Below are 16,285 nucleotides of genomic sequence, written 5' to 3' on the forward strand. Positions count from 1 at the left end.
TTTTAGTTCAGGCTTTATATCCTCGCGTTAGTGTAAAACACCTTTGGTTTTCCTGGGTATCGCTTTATGACATATCAGTCCTGTACTTGAAATAGGACTGGTTTTATTACTGCTATTGAGTAAATTCACCATTTCTGGCAAGAATGGGCACAAAGTTGAATCTCAAGTGAAATGTGGTGTTTGCTCCTCTGTGATTTCTCTGGAGGTGTGTGTAAATAGCAAGAGACAGTGTGGGTCAGTGGTGGAGACAGGAGGCTGGATTCTGTTCTTGGATTTGCTATGGACCTGCAGTGCATCATGAAATAAATCGATTCAGTCACGTTATCTGAGTGACTTCTTATTAAGTGTGTTTCCTACAAGGTTATCATGTGGTACCTAGCACCATTGGGTGTTTCTCCTCTTTGGAGTTGTTATGATTCTATTTTTTTTTTTTTTTTAATTTACCCTAACACATTATGTATCATTTTTATAATGAGGAATAGTATGATCAGGAGCAAAAAGAGTTACGATGCTTGTCACAGTAAAAATACAGTGCTAGAGCTTGTCCTAAACTGTGTGGTAACACACATGTATGCTCATGTTCTCCTGAGAATGATGAGGGATACAGTCCTCTGAAAGCCATCGTCATAGCCCTCCTGACTGAAGAGGCTATTAAAGTTAGTAGTAAATGAAGAGCTGCCCCCAAAGGCCAAGACAGTCCACAGGAGCCATTGCACTAGTTCTTTTCCATCAAAACCTCTAACCTTATATTCATAAATGCGCTATTCTTTAATCTGAGGTCACTCTATGCCGGCTGTATGGAACAGTGGTTACCAAGCAGTTCCTCATCTTGCATCTTAATATAATTATTATGAATTAATACGGTCTCTCTCATTACAGTTATTACAGGGAGCCAGACCAATATGCAACGTTGGCAGCTGAGTAACTGCAATTTAATTGAAATAGGGTTTCGGTTTGTGGCAGTGCAGAGCTGGGAAGGGTTAACAGGCAACAGCAGGCTCTGCTGAGTTGCCCAGCTAGCTGGAGGTGGGGGGAGAAAGGCCACCCTCATCCTCTCTGCTCCTCCCGTCATGACACCATTTGATGGTCTTGATTTGTAAAAAAGGTTTAGGCCAGCTCCTTGGAGACCCCAAGATTTTAGGAATCGGTTCTGCTCCTGGATAAATTCAAAGTCAAGCTCATTGTGTGCTACAACAGTGTGTATGAAATGTGGGAACTGCTCTGTAATATCCTCCTGGTCTAGAGAGCACTGCAGTCGTTCAATGTTTTGCATCTCCGCAGCTATGTTTGCTGCCACTGCTGCCTCAAATTGACTATAGCTATGCACCTTTCTGAAGAGTCTAGCACTCCTTTGATTTATTTCTGGTTTTCAGGGGAAATGTACCAACTGGGGGCTGTTATTGTATAGGTCTTATGTTAAAACTTGACCTCAAGCCATATGAGTAGTGTTCTAAGGGGGACTACTGAACTAGTGATTTGAGCTAAGGGCTGTACATATCCTTGGGATTTCTGGCAAACCCAGCACTGAGCCCTGGAATTGGTAGTGAAATTCCCATGATGTGCTGTGAACATCTTTGGAGGGAAAGTATATTAGTTTCAAGAAGAATTAGATGTGAAAAGAACAATTAAAAAATATTGTGTTATCGTAGCAACCAAAGCAGTTGGATTTTTTTTTTTTGTTTAAAAAAATAAAAACCAGCTGTACTGATGCAATGAAAAATGACACAAGAGAATAAATGTATCAAGTTGTTATGGCAACTGAAATATGTAGGTTGGAATTTATGTATCCAGAACTTCTATGTAAGTAAAATAAACATTATCCTTGCTAATTAAAATATCATGCAGATATTATTTAATTTAAAATCATTAGTCATTTTTTTCTTACAATTAATGACTTACGTTCTGTTTTCTATTTCGAAGTGTTTGAATTTGCTTCCAGCTGTGGTCTGCCTGTATTTTCAGGGCAAGATTCTCATTCCGCTAATACAGGCTTAAGTGTGGAGGGACTTCACTGAAGCTAATGAATAAAACGTATGCAGATGGGCACAACTGGAATCAAACCATGTGCTTTAACACGGTCTTATTGCAGCTGAACTTTCTGCTCGGAGGGGCTTTTGGCAGGTGTCACAGCTCCATGCTTGAAGGGACCTGCCTGCAACCACAGCACCCTATCTTCCCCCCAGCTTGACAGAGTGCACATGGAGCTCCTCCCAGAGCCTGTTTCTGCATACAGCCTGCCTTCTTCAGCTGTAAATTTAGCTTCCAAGACATTGCATGATAGCCAATTCTAAATGAGCATTCATTAATTATGTTCGGCCTTTTAATTTTTCTAGTCCTTTTCCTCCAGCCTTCAGGAGAATTCAGTAATAGCTTCTGCTTTATTTGAAAGAAATAGATCTTTAATATCCCAAATTACTCTCCATATTTCATCTTTATGCCCAGCAAAGTGCAGGCCAATGGCTGAAAGGTGAGGAATGGGAAGAATGAGCATCAGAATCTGACTGAATCCCAGTGAGCTGAGGAAAATGCATTTATTTGTTTCAAGTTTTCATCCCATTCATTCTCATGTTCAGAGGCATCTGAATTTGCCCTACTTTGTTTGGTAACATGGTTGCTGAGAGTGTTTTGGAAAATAGTCTTATCAGGGTGTAAATTCTGCCATATATAAGTTAATTGTCTCCATTTCTTAAGTGGATAACTGCCTGGCATGGAGCTACAGCAAGGGTGGGTGTTTGCCCAAAAACTGTAACCCGTCTGTCCAGTCTCGTACTTTGAATCTCATTTTCTTGCAGCTGAACTGTGAATCATTTATCTCTTCATCCTTGCCACAGGGTTCATCTTTGCAATGCTTTTTTTTTTGCTCAGTTTTCCACATGCAGCAGGTCAGCACACCCTTCCAGCCACCAGTATTTGGTGCGCCAGGTCCCAGCAGGGGAGATGCTGTGCCTAAGCAAGAACCCTTGCAAGGCTTGCATTTGCGAGGACTGTGGTTCCTGCGCAGTGCCGTGGTCCCTCCCCACTGTCTGAGCCATTGCATTTGGCAGAGTCCCCCGCTGTGTGAGCTTGGTGACACGCTGCTCACTGGGAAAGGAGGCACACGGGTGCCTTGGTTTGTACCCCAACCTGAAAAGAAGGCCCTGGGTGAGTGACACTGGAGATGGAGCCTGGATCAGCAAGATGAAGCTCCTGGGTGTGTCTTCTAGTCAGTCACAAGGTTGGAGTTTGTGAGGCCAGCTGACTCCAGCCAACTTCATCTGAGCTCTGTCTGGGAGGAGAAAAGCTGAAGCATGAGCTAGTGTCTCTTTCCAGCCTGGGAAGTCAGTTGTCCTGCCCCACACCAGAGTCACAGTGCAACAGGATAATTATGTGATACGGGTAATCAGGGAGATGGAGTTTGAGTATAGGCTTCGTGTTAGCCCAGCCAAAGAGACTACTGAGTAACTGATAGCTTGGACGACAGCTTTTAGACGGGTGGTCAAATCCGTATTGAGGACAAGCAAATGCAAAGTTCGCTGGTGACATTCTGACACCCAGGAGCACGCTGAGAGCAAGGCTTGCTTTTGGGAGGGTGGAGCAGCATTAAATCAGATTATGACCTTTCTGAAACATGAGCCCGCAGCCACATAATTGTTCCTGAGCTCGAACACTCTTTAAGTCTGTCATAAAATCTTCTGAAAGGTTGAATCCATATTAGCTAAAGTGGAATCGTAAAAATCTCAGGGTAAAATAAATATTATTGCAATATTTATGCTCACTTCCAAATAACTTTTAAAAAAATTCAAACACTTGTGGTGCGATTTGTACAGTAGAATCCATGCCCAAATGTGTATATTTCTTTTCTCCATTCACATTAACTGCTCATATTGGGAAGACTGGTGCAGAAGGGACTGCGGGGATGTTCTTACAGGGCTTAGCCATGAGACCTCGCAGCAATCTTCAACATCACCCTGACTTGAGACAGCTGCAAAGACTCAGCTAATGCGATGTGATGTGGAGCAAACCTTGACGTTTTCAAACAACGAACCAGAAACACTGACATGGAAATAGAAACAAAATCCTTTCTGATGACTAAACCACTTGACCAGAGATACCAAACCATGCTTTCCTAAAGGGCTTCAGAAACAATTAAGCATCATATTTTTAAAAGGATTTTGTGGAGAAGAAGAGAGCTCTGCTGTATTACTTCTGGACTGAAATTTAGGCTCAGCTGAGGCGAATGAAACACTTCTGTGGGATTGTCTTTCTGGTTTTAGTTTCTAGCATGGCTTTCTCTGGGTCTGTCTGAGTTTTCAGTCATCTGTGATACTGGTGAAAGTTAATTCCTGCCAAAAAATTTGCTGAATGACACTTCTTCCTGTAATACGGGCTATAAGAGGCATGGAAATCGGACTAGCAAGATACAGAAAAAGGAAAACTAGGTCTCTAGGATTATTTCTCTGCCTGGCATTGCAGGAAAAACTCTTCAAGTTCCAAATGATGCTGTGTCTCCCATAAACCCTCCAAGATGTGCAACAATTTATATAGGTATATTTTTATTTTTTTTTGTCTGTGTGGTCCAAGATAGTCAGCAACAGGAACCGAAACTGAGATGCTCACAATATATTCAGGAGAGCTGTCAGCTCTGCCTGGGTATGGCAGGAAGGTGCAGCCCTTGGTGGAGGAACACAGAAGGTGTTCTTGCTGTTTCTGGCGTGTTGTAAGGGGTGAAGTTGACTGGGGTCCAGTTTCAGTTCACACATGGCTTGAGCAGGGTTGGGTGTACCCTGGCGTAGAGGGGTGCTGTGTGCATTGCTCATACCAGTATCCTGCTGTGCACCTCAGTTTAGCTCAGGTTGCTTCCTACTCTAGCATAGCTGCTAAGTGAATTAATTTACATCAATGTCCTGTAAAATGGATAATTCTGGCATATGTTATGTTGCATTTTACTTTCCCCCTCTAGCTTTTTAAATGTTATGATTTTTTAAAATGCTTACTTTTGAAAAAGTTAATTAAATAAAACCAGTCTCTCTCAGCAGTATATGTTCCTGGGAGCATTTGGTTACCAAGATGATAGATTTCCTGACAGACATTAGCATCCAAAAGTTAACAGATCACTGGGGTTTTTTATGCCTTTCTTAATGCAGATCATTTGGGGCAAGCTGGCATTTATCTACAGGCTCCCGTGGGACTGGAGCAGAGCTACCAATTCGTGATACAAAACACCAAAAGGGGTCTCAGATCAGCTTCTATTTTGAATTTTTGTCTCTAAAAGCACACAGGAGAGCATTCCCTAAGCTGCCGGCTGTAGGAGAAGGTGCATTAGTTCTCTGAACCCTAAGGCAGTTGCAGATTTATTTAGGCTCGTGGGCTGTAGCTCCCCCGTACTCCCACTGGCATTCCTGGTCCCTTTGCAAAGCTGATCAGCATCTTCTAGCCAAAAAACAGTATATGTGCCCTAGAAAATATCCCATACGGGTGTATGCATGAAAAATTCAGTCTTGGCAGCAACACCCAAGAGCATGGAAGAGCAGAATAATGTTTGCATGCATGTTTCTTACTTTTTAATATTTTTATAGATATATATTTATAATAACATATAATATATATAATATATATTTATAATAATATATATAATATATAATAACATATTCCAATGTTGGCCCTCACTCTGAGAAGTCAACGTGTGATGTGTAACTATTGTGGATGGTTCTGGAGCCATACAATAGACTGGAGAATTCATCCACTGTTACAGGGTTTGGCTACTGCGTGAAGACCCTTGGAAACCTCATATGCCATAAATGCCTGTGAGGGCAGATGCTCCTTCTGGCTGGTTGCTGGCTCAGATGTGAACTGGAGCATGCTGCCTGCTGAAAGTGGAACCAGTGACAAGTCTTTCATAATTCATAACTGTGTACTTTGGAAAAAAAAAAAAAATCAGTAAGAATTTTGTTGATATTTTACTGTGACAAGTGTGCGTGTCCTAATAAGCTACTGGAAGAATGTGTTATAAGCACAGAAAAGCTTTGCTGAGCACTGTTAAAATTAAACAAAATTAACAAGGTAGTTAATGTGATTACTATATTATTAATAAACATTTAAGTAATGCTGTGAGTTTGCACAATGACAGAGACATTGCTCTGAAGGGATCATGGTCTGAACAGTCCCTGTTAATTATAATCTAAATAGATTTGTATTAATTATACACAAAATTGGAAGTTTGCTTTTGGAGTGATCAACGATTCTTATGGTAACTACCTGTGTGAGCAAAGTTACCGAATGAAGTATTAATCTGCTTTTGCAATATTTGCTAGTGAAATCTCATCTCTTTCTCGGACCAGCTTGAAAAGAATAAGATAATAGTTTCCTCTGTGAAGAGGAAGATAGAGTTGTTCCAACTACCAGCCTTCTAGATACAGGGGTCTGATAAGTTTAGACTTTTGTCAGTATTTTTAATTCAAGCGTGAAGTCATCATTTCGAGAACCTCCTACAAGGATGTATGAGCATGGTGCACGTTCTCCAGTGCATTCATACTGTGTCACCCTGGGGCTGCCAGTTCTGCTTCTCACGGTGACCTGTGCAGCTCAGGAATAATGAGGTGGTGTTAAAATACTTCTTTTGCATGAGAAGGCAGCTTTTGGATATAAAATGTATAAATAATTTTATACAGCGTAGGCTTTCGGTTAGCCTCTAAAGGGAGGATTGTATGTAATCAAGAATAAGAAAAGAGTCAGATCCAAGAATACTAGTTTCTAATAAATCTATCACAACACCCAGCCTCTTGCATTATACAGTCCCCTTTATTTCATAACACAAAGTTAAATGACTGTTGCTTTCCAGATGGATTGCTAACACATACTTTGTTCAGGTTTGGGAACCACATATTACTCTGCTAATATTTATTGAACCTTAATACACTAGAACAGAGAAATGTTCGGTATTTATTACAATTACTTGAGCTATCTGTACCCTCCCGATGTCTTTGGTTTTCTGCTCTTTACAATTAATCTGTGACCCATTTCCCTAAGGAAAATAAATGAAACATTTTATTGCATCTTATGCCATTGTTTTATCTTCTTTCAAAATATTGGAGTCAGCTAATGGTGAAAAATTTGAGGAAAAAAAATGTGTAAAATATAAACAAACTGAATTTCTTTATCCAATTTTGCAGCTGCACTCATTTGATAAATGCTACCATACAGTACATAGTTTCTGCTGGAAATTGTCAGACCTCTTTTAGGAAGCTGCAAAAGCTTAGCTTCTTTAGGATCAGGCAGAGTTTGGGCTTGATGATTAGAGCAAATAAGGTATTGATTTGCACAGTTTATACTGTTGCTTGTAAATAATAACAATAGAAAACGGTTATGTCAGGTATTCAAAGAAAGCAAAGACGAAATGAAACTTTTAATGCATGCTTTTTAGCTCCATGCAAGACCAGTTTTCCCTTCCTGAAAGAAACAGTTAGGGAGTTGCTTGGATTTTCTGTAGGGTCTGAGGCAAGATGCAAGACCTGGGTTCAGTTCCTTGCTGCCCTGTATAACATTACCCTGATTGCCTTGCTATATCTTCCACCCCTCCAGATCAAAAATGGGGGATATGCACCATGCTTTGGTGATGAGAAACAAGCCAAAGGAATGCATGGTTCTGCACGATTGAGAGCGTGTTCAAGAAGATACAACTTTAGAGAGGACCTACATGGAGTCCTGTGTGTTCAGCCCCATGTGGTGCTGAGCTGCTGGGCCTGATCCAAAATTCAAACACATTCTTTACTGGAGCATGAGGCTAATGCCATTGGTTCCAGTGAAGTTAAAAGCACGTGTCTAAGTAGTTGCCTGGATTGGGGCCAACGTTCAGTCTTTTGCTGGACGGAGCCCTAAGTAAACAATCTAGTATCAGAGGAGAAAACATTTGCACATGTGGATGTGATTTGGCTGCTTCTGTGGCACTGGCTTGTTGTTTTCTAAGTTGTGTTGGCAATAGCTGGACTATTTAAAATGCTAACAATTCCTTGCCTGTTGTGTTAAAATTGACTGCGCTGCTGGTGCACAGGCTAAAAAAAGGTTGGGTCCACATCACTCGTGGTGTCTGTGATGCTCAGCACTGACAGAAGCAAGACACCGTGCTCTGTTTAAGTTCACTCTGCTTTCCTGTTCGTGCTCTTGCAAAGTGCCCAGAAATTTTCTGAGATCCGAGTTCCTGGCAGCCATTGTGTTTCATTCAAGGGCTAATTCTTCAAGCACATTTTTGCAGGGCAGAGCATTGTAAACATAGATGTCATTTATAATATTTATTGTCTTAATGCAAAACCTACAATAATGTATTAGGTTTCCAGCAGGAAAATTGAAAAAACAAATACAGCCTTTTACTGCATCTTTTATTAAAGGTATTTGAAAAAAATACCATGTGTTTTTTGAGGGTTTTCTGTAAGTAATTGAAGACTGAAATCTGTGTAAATGAAGGAAAGGTAACAGAAAACCCACAACATTTGAATTTAAAAGATTTGCAAATATGGCTACTACACAAGCATGAAACCCTTTCGAAAATACGATGCTTAAGAGAATGTAATGAATTAGAAATAAGAAAACAAACCAGGTCATTCAGTTGGTGCTGTAAGGAGATCTATTCCTGCAGCTGCTCCAGCCGAAGACCCCGTCACCACCCATGGGCCTTTTTTGGGAGGGCACTGATTCCTTCCCTACATCCGTGTTCAATGTTGAGAGCTGCAAAGCACCTTGAATGCCTTCTGAATTCAACCAGAGATTATGATAAGCATCATCTTGTAGACTTAGCCTATTAAGATTTTCACAGAGTGCCATAAGATTAAACAGATTTCACAGAGTGGCTATAAGATTAAACTCAGAAATTTTTGCATGACAAAACACCGAGGTGAAAATCTTGTGTGAGCGCCACCTGATATTTATCTGAATTCAGGCTACCTTTTGTATGTGCTTGCTAATCTTTACATTTAAGTGTAATAGAATTACAGTGCACATCTCAGCTAGTTTATCTAATTTTTTCCACCCCCTCTTCAGTCTGCAGCTTCCAATGGATCGGAAGGATCTGGACAAGGCGGTGAACACAATAAAGAGAACCAGACTTTGGAAAATTATGTGGTAGACATGAAGACAAAGGTATGGTCCACCCTTTTGTGATGGAGAATGAAATCTTTATTTAGTCAAGTTTTGTTGGAGGTGAATAGTGTAGAATATATTGAACCTGAGCTCCCGTCGTCCTTTTTTTGCTGCTTAATGACTGCATGTACATTATCGCATTCAAATGAAGCTTATGGCTGCAATTTATTGCTGTATGCTACTATCCCGGTGCATTTTATGCTGTCCTAGGCAGGATTTACTTTTTATTTTTGCGTGAAAATGTTGTTAATATCTGCATTGGTTCTACAGGATTGCTGCTCTCAAGGTGTTGTCATTTCAGTGTATTTTTGAAGTCCAAGGTGTTGTGCAGTTAGTAAATTTTATTCAAGGTGTTTTCAGTCTCTGTGTGTTGTAGTTTATTTTTGGTCTGGAGTCAGCGTGGAAGAATATGAATGTCAGTTAAGTGATGATTTTTGTGTGGGCAGTCTAATGATACCTACCATAAAACTTGGCTGAATAATAAGCCAAGCAATGTGACTTCATGGTTGTGCTAAGGGGGTGTGTTACACTTCTCTTTGTGACAGTCTTGGTGCATGCAATGATGAAGTTGTGTTTCATTATAATATTGCTGTTATTTTCATAGGTTCACAACTTGGCTGGAACAATTCTCTTGGGCTTAGATATTATGTAGACTTTCAGCCTTGAAATCGTTGTGTATTTTATCTTTTCTAAGTGAAAGAAAATTACTAAGTTTTCTTTTGAAGTTAATAAACTGGAAACATGATGAGAAGAAAACAGACATTAACTGAGTTGGCATGCTTATGATCCTTGTATTACTATCTTTGTAGACTAGAGTGAAAGTTGTTTCTAACAGTGGAAACGTGCAGATTATTCCTATTGTCTAAGGCTTTACCATGGGCTTTGTTTACATTCCTGGATTGATTTCTCTGCTTGTTAGCTATTCAAGATCTAAAGAACTAATGGTCTAGCATGACTTTCTGAGTTTGTTGTGTTGCTGTGTTCCCAGCTGATCAGAAAAAAATGTGTACCATATTAGGACCATGGTGCTGCTTGAGAGCTGAAATACAAGAACACGTATACTCATCAAAATTTATCTCTATATTTATGGAAGAAATGATTTCCCCAAAGCAAGGAATTATCAAATCCCCTAAATACGTTGTGTCTGTGAGGATGTTGTAGAAATCAAGGGATGTAGTGGATGTCAACCCAATTTCACAGCATCATTTCCAGTATGTATGCCCAACTGAACAATGCACCATCCTCCCTGCTTAGAGAGATTGTGAACTCCTGGTCTCAATGTCTCTCCATCAGCAATTCTAAGTCTACATTTTCATACTGTTTGTAGCTCTCCCAGTACAAAGCGTACATGAAAGTAAACTCCAAAACCTGCCAATTCTGTTGCCAAACTCTTAAGGCATTCGGAGCTGTGAGTGGTATTTTCTTCAGTTCCCAGTACCATGGGATAGCAGATGTTTTGTTTTCATTTCCTGGAGCTTGAGGTTTAGTATGTCAGTTCATTTGAGGGAGTCGTTTCATCTGATTTCTTTTTCAAGTGACTGTGCTCGAGTGTCAGTGGCCCGGTGCTATGACAGTGACACATTGCTATTTACGACTGGCTACATGCTTAAACATATGCACCAGAGCTTTTTGGTTGCTGATGATCAATTGATTGTTAGATTTACTTCTCCAGGCAGAACTCTCAAGAATTAAAATGAACTCTTCATTCACCATGGATCTTGAGAGCTGAGAGCCACTTCAGGACATATTGCCCTTGCGTACCGTGTTTCTATTGCAGAGCATTGCAGCCCACACAAAGCTGGCGGAGCATTTGTAACTGAAGCACTTCTGTTTCGTTCTGAATAAGGGATTTGTGGGAAGCCAGGGAAAACAATTATGGCTTTGAATGGGAAATAATAGATCATAAAATATTAAGTATAATTTTGAAATTAATGAAGGTTGCAGAGCTTTCAAAAGGGTAGCTTATCCAAGGCCCTTCAGAGCTGTGGGATGGATCAGGGACCTTTCCCTATCCTCTGCTCCACACCCTGTGACTATAAATGTGCGTTCCCTACAACGCTGCAAGTCATACTCACTTCACAGCTTGTCTCACTGTCTTCTCATAAGCCCCTAAACTGGTGAGTTTGTGGGAATGAGACTACTAGGGAGGCTGCACTGTCTTCATCTTTGGAGATTTTCAAGATCAGACTGGATAAGGGCCTGGGATAACCTGAGCAGACGTTACTGCTGGACCTACTCTGAGCAGGAAGTTGGAATGAAGGACCTGCTCAGGTCCTTTCCATTGTCACTTATCTCATATTCCTTTGACTGCCTTGACTCCCGGAGAGGAAGGGAAGCAACCACCCTGCTGTCCCACTGAGCACCCTTGGAGGCCAATGACTTTACACACCACTGGGTGCAGCAGCCCAGGGCCAGGTGCTAGAACAAGGCCCTCAGCAAACAGCATGAGCAAAGTGCACGTTGTCTATTAAAAACCCAAAAGTAGCTTTTTTCCCTTGTGATTGAATGCTGGGACAGCGCTGGGCTAAAGTGGTGTGAGCTCCCATATAACAAAAGGGTGGTAAACCGGGCATGGACTTGGGGCAGGAAGACATGAAATCCTTTCCACAGCTGTGAAGCAGAAAACAAACCTTTTTCTGCGGCTGTTGAGCCTGGGGCCACCGTGGCCACTTGGGCGCAGAGTCCTTGTGATGAAGGAGCGGAGCTATCTGCCCAGCCTTTACTTCTCCCCATGCCCGTTTTACCATCTACCTGCAGGGCTCTCAGCGGCAAGGTCTGTGCTTCCCTATGGAAAAGAAAATTATCTTTTTCTTTTCATTGAGAAAGCTACCAGCCAGATAAGCTGGTCAGGATTCAAACATTGATTGTGCTAAATAGCAGTGAAATTTGCCATGCAAGGAGAAGGGAATGGTTCTTGTTGTAGCTTCTGCCCGAGACTCTCGTGGGCCCGAGGCCAGCTGCAGAGCTGCTGCAGTCAGGAGGGGCAGAACTGCTAATTTGTTGATCTTTAAATTAACACCAGCACTCAAGGGCTTCTGGTTCAGCCTGGGAACTGCATTAAAATTCTCAGTGACTAAAGTATACAGAACTTCATGCCTTCTGAAATTTGTATTAACTTCTCTTCCTGGCTGAAGCAGGATTTATTCTGACATCTCATCTGTAATATAGCTCTTAAGTGCATATCCAGGATCTGCAAGATGACTAGATTCTCTCTCTCTTTTTTTTTTTTTTTTTTTTTTTTTTTTTTTTTTTTTTTTGCGTGTGTGTATGTGTAGCACAAAACAGTCGTAATAAAGAGGCTATATCATGAGATTTTCACTTCTGGCACTTAATTACTCAAATAACTTGTATCCTGGTGTTAGCCTACTAACCAACCAATTGTGGTGCACAGCAGCCTAGCTGGAACTGGGCTCAAGTGGTAAAAACGAGCTTCGATCATAAAGACATAAGTTCATGGCTACATCAATTGCCCTTTTGGAAGAGATGTAATCAGGAAATTATTTAGTTGTATCTTGTTTGGGTGCAATATAAGACCTGAAAAGAAGAAAGGGAATATAACACCATGTGAAAGACTGGCAATTTAATGCCATCAACAAGTGCTCCATAGTACACAATTTAAGATGCACATAAATCTTTCTCCACGTTTGTAAGGGGATGTGTGTGTTTGTGTTCTCTGTGTAGGTGCACAGAGCTCTAAATACTGACTGGCTACATTTTGTAAGATGTTGACATTACTAATGCTGTGTTAGCAGTATGGTAGATGCCTCCCTTCTTAGTGTCTACTCCAAAACTTGGAGATCTAGTACTCTTGTTTTTCTTAATTTCTACTGTTTAAATTAGAGATAATAATGAAGCCAATTGTGCATTATTTTTATTTTTTTAAAAAAATCAGCTTCTCTTTACAGTTTTTGCTCTATAATATTTGGGTTTCAAGACAACTTAAGAAATGTTTAAAAGGCTGTGTCATGAAAGAGTTATGAAAGAGTTAAAAAAATCAGAGAATGCTTCCTATTGCTTTCAGGTTTTACAGAAGCTTGCTTTTACAAAGACTGAGTTCAGCTGGATGTTGCAGGCTCTGGTTCTAAATATAACTGCCTAATTAAACCCTATGCTTTTGTTATCCAAGTGGAAGTACCTGGATACAGTGAAGGTTTTAATGCCAGAAAGGAGCACTAAATTGCCCAGTCTAAACTAGTGCATTATGTGTGTGTGTATATATATATATATACACACCATCATATTTCACCCACTCGCCTCATATTGTTTGTTTTCATATGGCTTGAAACCAGACACCTTGGTAAAGTTAGAGGAGAAGGAAGCAGTTACCTGGGTAATTGGTTTTCACATGGTGGTCCACAGAGCCACTGGTATCTAGTTGTTATTCTTCCAGTATTAAGGCTTCCCAAGAGTGAAAGCTCATCACTGAGGTTATTTTTGACCATCTAAATCAACTACAAGCAACTACAAACCATCCCTTTTCACCCCAGGTGGCTGCCTGTCAATTTGTTTGGTTTTTGGGTCAAGTCTTTCTATAGTTGATTTCAGTCATGATCATATGTACAGATAACACGAAGGCTGGAAGAGCAGAGGAAAAAAATAGAACTAAGCAGCAATATGACCTGCAGAAATTAGAGCAGAAGGAGATTCTGCTAATGAAGCAGACCGAGGATTTGAAAATCTTATACTTGCAGATAAAAAATGAATGGAAAAAGTATCTCTTTGGAGGAACAAAATGAAGCAGCCCAGTCTCTCTTTTGGGTTTGGGATGAGTTGTAATGAAAATGAGGAATTCTATCCTTGTTTGGGTTTGGGATGAGTCGTTTGTAATGAAAATGAGGAACTGTATCCTTTGGAGAAACACTGGAGACCCATTGGGAGTCATCTGTCCCAATGCTGCAGCCTTGCCTTTGTCAAGTCATCGATCAATGTGTGTTAGAAGGCAAGACTAGGAGCACTGGAAACCAAAACAAGTACCTAGAAGGATGGAGCTGTGCCCCGTGTCCCCAGGAGCATGGGTCTCCTCTGTCTGGGGCTACAAGAGATCCTGAGAGTAAGAAGTAGGCGGTGTTATTTCAGGGAGCATGCTGCTCAGCGATGCACTAAGCTTGGGGAGCACACGTGCCAATCCTGCCCTGTTCCAGGCTCGTTGTTGCATTTTATGGAAGGAGGTGACAGTCAAAAGTTGGAGGAGTGCAGAAGGAACTTTCATGTACACTGATGGAGCCTGATTTTGTGAGACACACACATGAGTTATGTTGTTCACATAAAGGGCCTCAAAGGGGTCAGACCCTCTGTTTTTCATATAAGCTGTTAAGACGATCCTGAATTCAGTGGGACCGTCTCACAGGAGTATAGTTACTTGTAAGTAAAAGCATTTACAGATCATGCGCTTGGAGCCCAATTTCAAAATACATCTCCATATGCCAGTTTCAAGTATGGTATGAAATTTTACAGCCAAGTCATTAGGTAATTATATGTATGGAAATATTTCACACCTTACTAGATCAGCTTGAATCTACCAATTGGAAGGGAGCAAAGTGTTGGATGCTTTACATCCAAGTGTTAAAATATCTCCTGATTTTAGAGCTGACTGAATTCCCTTTTACCCTACTGTGCTTAGAACACAAGTGTGACTTAGGTTAGACAACCTGAATGGGTTAATTGCTCTTAAGAAGATGGTTAATTGGTTCTTGCTTCGAGGATGTTTGAAAGTTTTCTGTTTCAGATAATTTATAGTTTAATGTACTTGTCTGACTGCTTGGCTACTGGACTAAACCTCAGCAGGGAGAAAATGTGCAGGTCCCAGTGCAGCCTGTAAACACAAATCAGGTTTGTTTTGTGCACATGTGGTTGCTCAGAGTGAGTTAGTTTTAGATGCAGTCGTAAGTGCTCTGGAGACTTTCTCTTTAACATGTTGTATCCACCAAGACTTTAACAGTTGGGGGAGGGTTGGTTGCTCTCTGACCACATATCTGATTCACTATGGATTTTGTAACTTTGGTAGCAGTGACCTCATTTTGGCAAAATCATGTGTGTCATTTACTGAGCCTCTTGCTGCTTTAGCAATCACAAGAATATTAGGGTTATAACCTGAGTAATTTATGGAAGAGAGATGACTTTAAATATCCTTTTATTTTCTTGGAAAGTCTTATTTTATTGAAAACATATTTTAGCTCTAAGTGAGAATGAGGGATCCTCAGCAAAGCACCCAGGGGGAATTGTGCTGTCCAGTGTGTTGAAAAGGTGAATTGTAATGTATGGGTGTCTAGACGTTTCCTCTTGTTGCTGTCAACAGTCCAGTTGGCTGTATTTTTTTTTTCCAGTGAATAGGAGCATTGATTTTCCTCTCTCTTTGGCCAGAGCTTTCATTTTACATATCATTCCCCTTCTGTGTCTCTTTCTTTCTCCCTCCCTCTTTCTTCTCTCGCTCTCTCTTCCTCTATCTGTAAGAGAGGGAAGACTTTAAGAGCTGACAGCGAGCTTTCTAACTCAGAATGATTCATGTAAGACACCTGAAAGGCAAGCTCTGCACCAGCATCACTGCAAGAAAGGTAGGGCTTTGGGGGCTAGTCTGTAGAACACGGGATAAATTGATTAAGTCTGTGGATCAGTCAAAGATGCAGAGAAAGTTTGGGAGAGAACTTAAGGAGTTTTTAAGCTCCGTTGTTGAAGGTGCTTTCTTTTAGCTAAAACTTTGATGTATTTTTCATAAATGGGGGGAAAAAGATGCCCCTCTGCAGCTTTGAATAATGCATATAATGTGGTTTGTTTGTATTTTTTCTGTGGATGGTAAACTAATTATATCACTGTTGTGCTTCACAGACCTGCGTGCATGTGTAAATATGCAATTCCCTTTTTTTCCCCCGACTGATTATTTTCTGTTACACTTTCTGAAAGTTCGCCTTATCCAGCTGTTATTCATATTCACTTCCTGAATCCGAATGTGACCTGGCAATTCTGAGGGATTGTAAATGTGACGCATGAGCTCTCGCGCACACCTTAATGTTTCAATCATGCACTTCAAGCAATAAGTGTTTGTAGGAATCATGCTCTTAATAAAAATCCTTACAAGCCAAAGCAGTTGTTTTGGCAGGGAAGTGACAGCGCTTTGATAGATGGGCCTGATAGTTGTGTGTGTTGTGCTTGCTTGGAGTTAGTAGAAAAGAGGAGGGAGACA

At 40.8% G+C, this 16,285-nt stretch overlaps 1 protein-coding gene across 7 annotated transcripts in view; it reads left to right on the forward strand.

Moving 5' to 3' along the window:
• DLG2 (discs large MAGUK scaffold protein 2) overlaps positions 1–16,285 on the forward strand; it is a 1,042,746-nt gene that overhangs the window by 136,430 nt on the left and 890,031 nt on the right. For all 7 annotated transcript variants that reach the window (XM_040583241.1, XM_040583240.1, XM_040583242.1 and 4 more), the window contains one exon: positions 9,010–9,108. In XM_040583241.1, the coding sequence (XP_040439175.1) occupies positions 9,010–9,108 (99 nt within the window). The remainder of the gene's footprint in view (positions 1–9,009; positions 9,109–16,285) is intronic.

Source organism: Falco naumanni, chromosome 2 (genome assembly GCF_017639655.2).
Source record: "Falco naumanni isolate bFalNau1 chromosome 2, bFalNau1.pat, whole genome shotgun sequence".
NCBI classification, from domain to species: Eukaryota; Metazoa; Chordata; class Aves; order Falconiformes; family Falconidae; genus Falco; species Falco naumanni.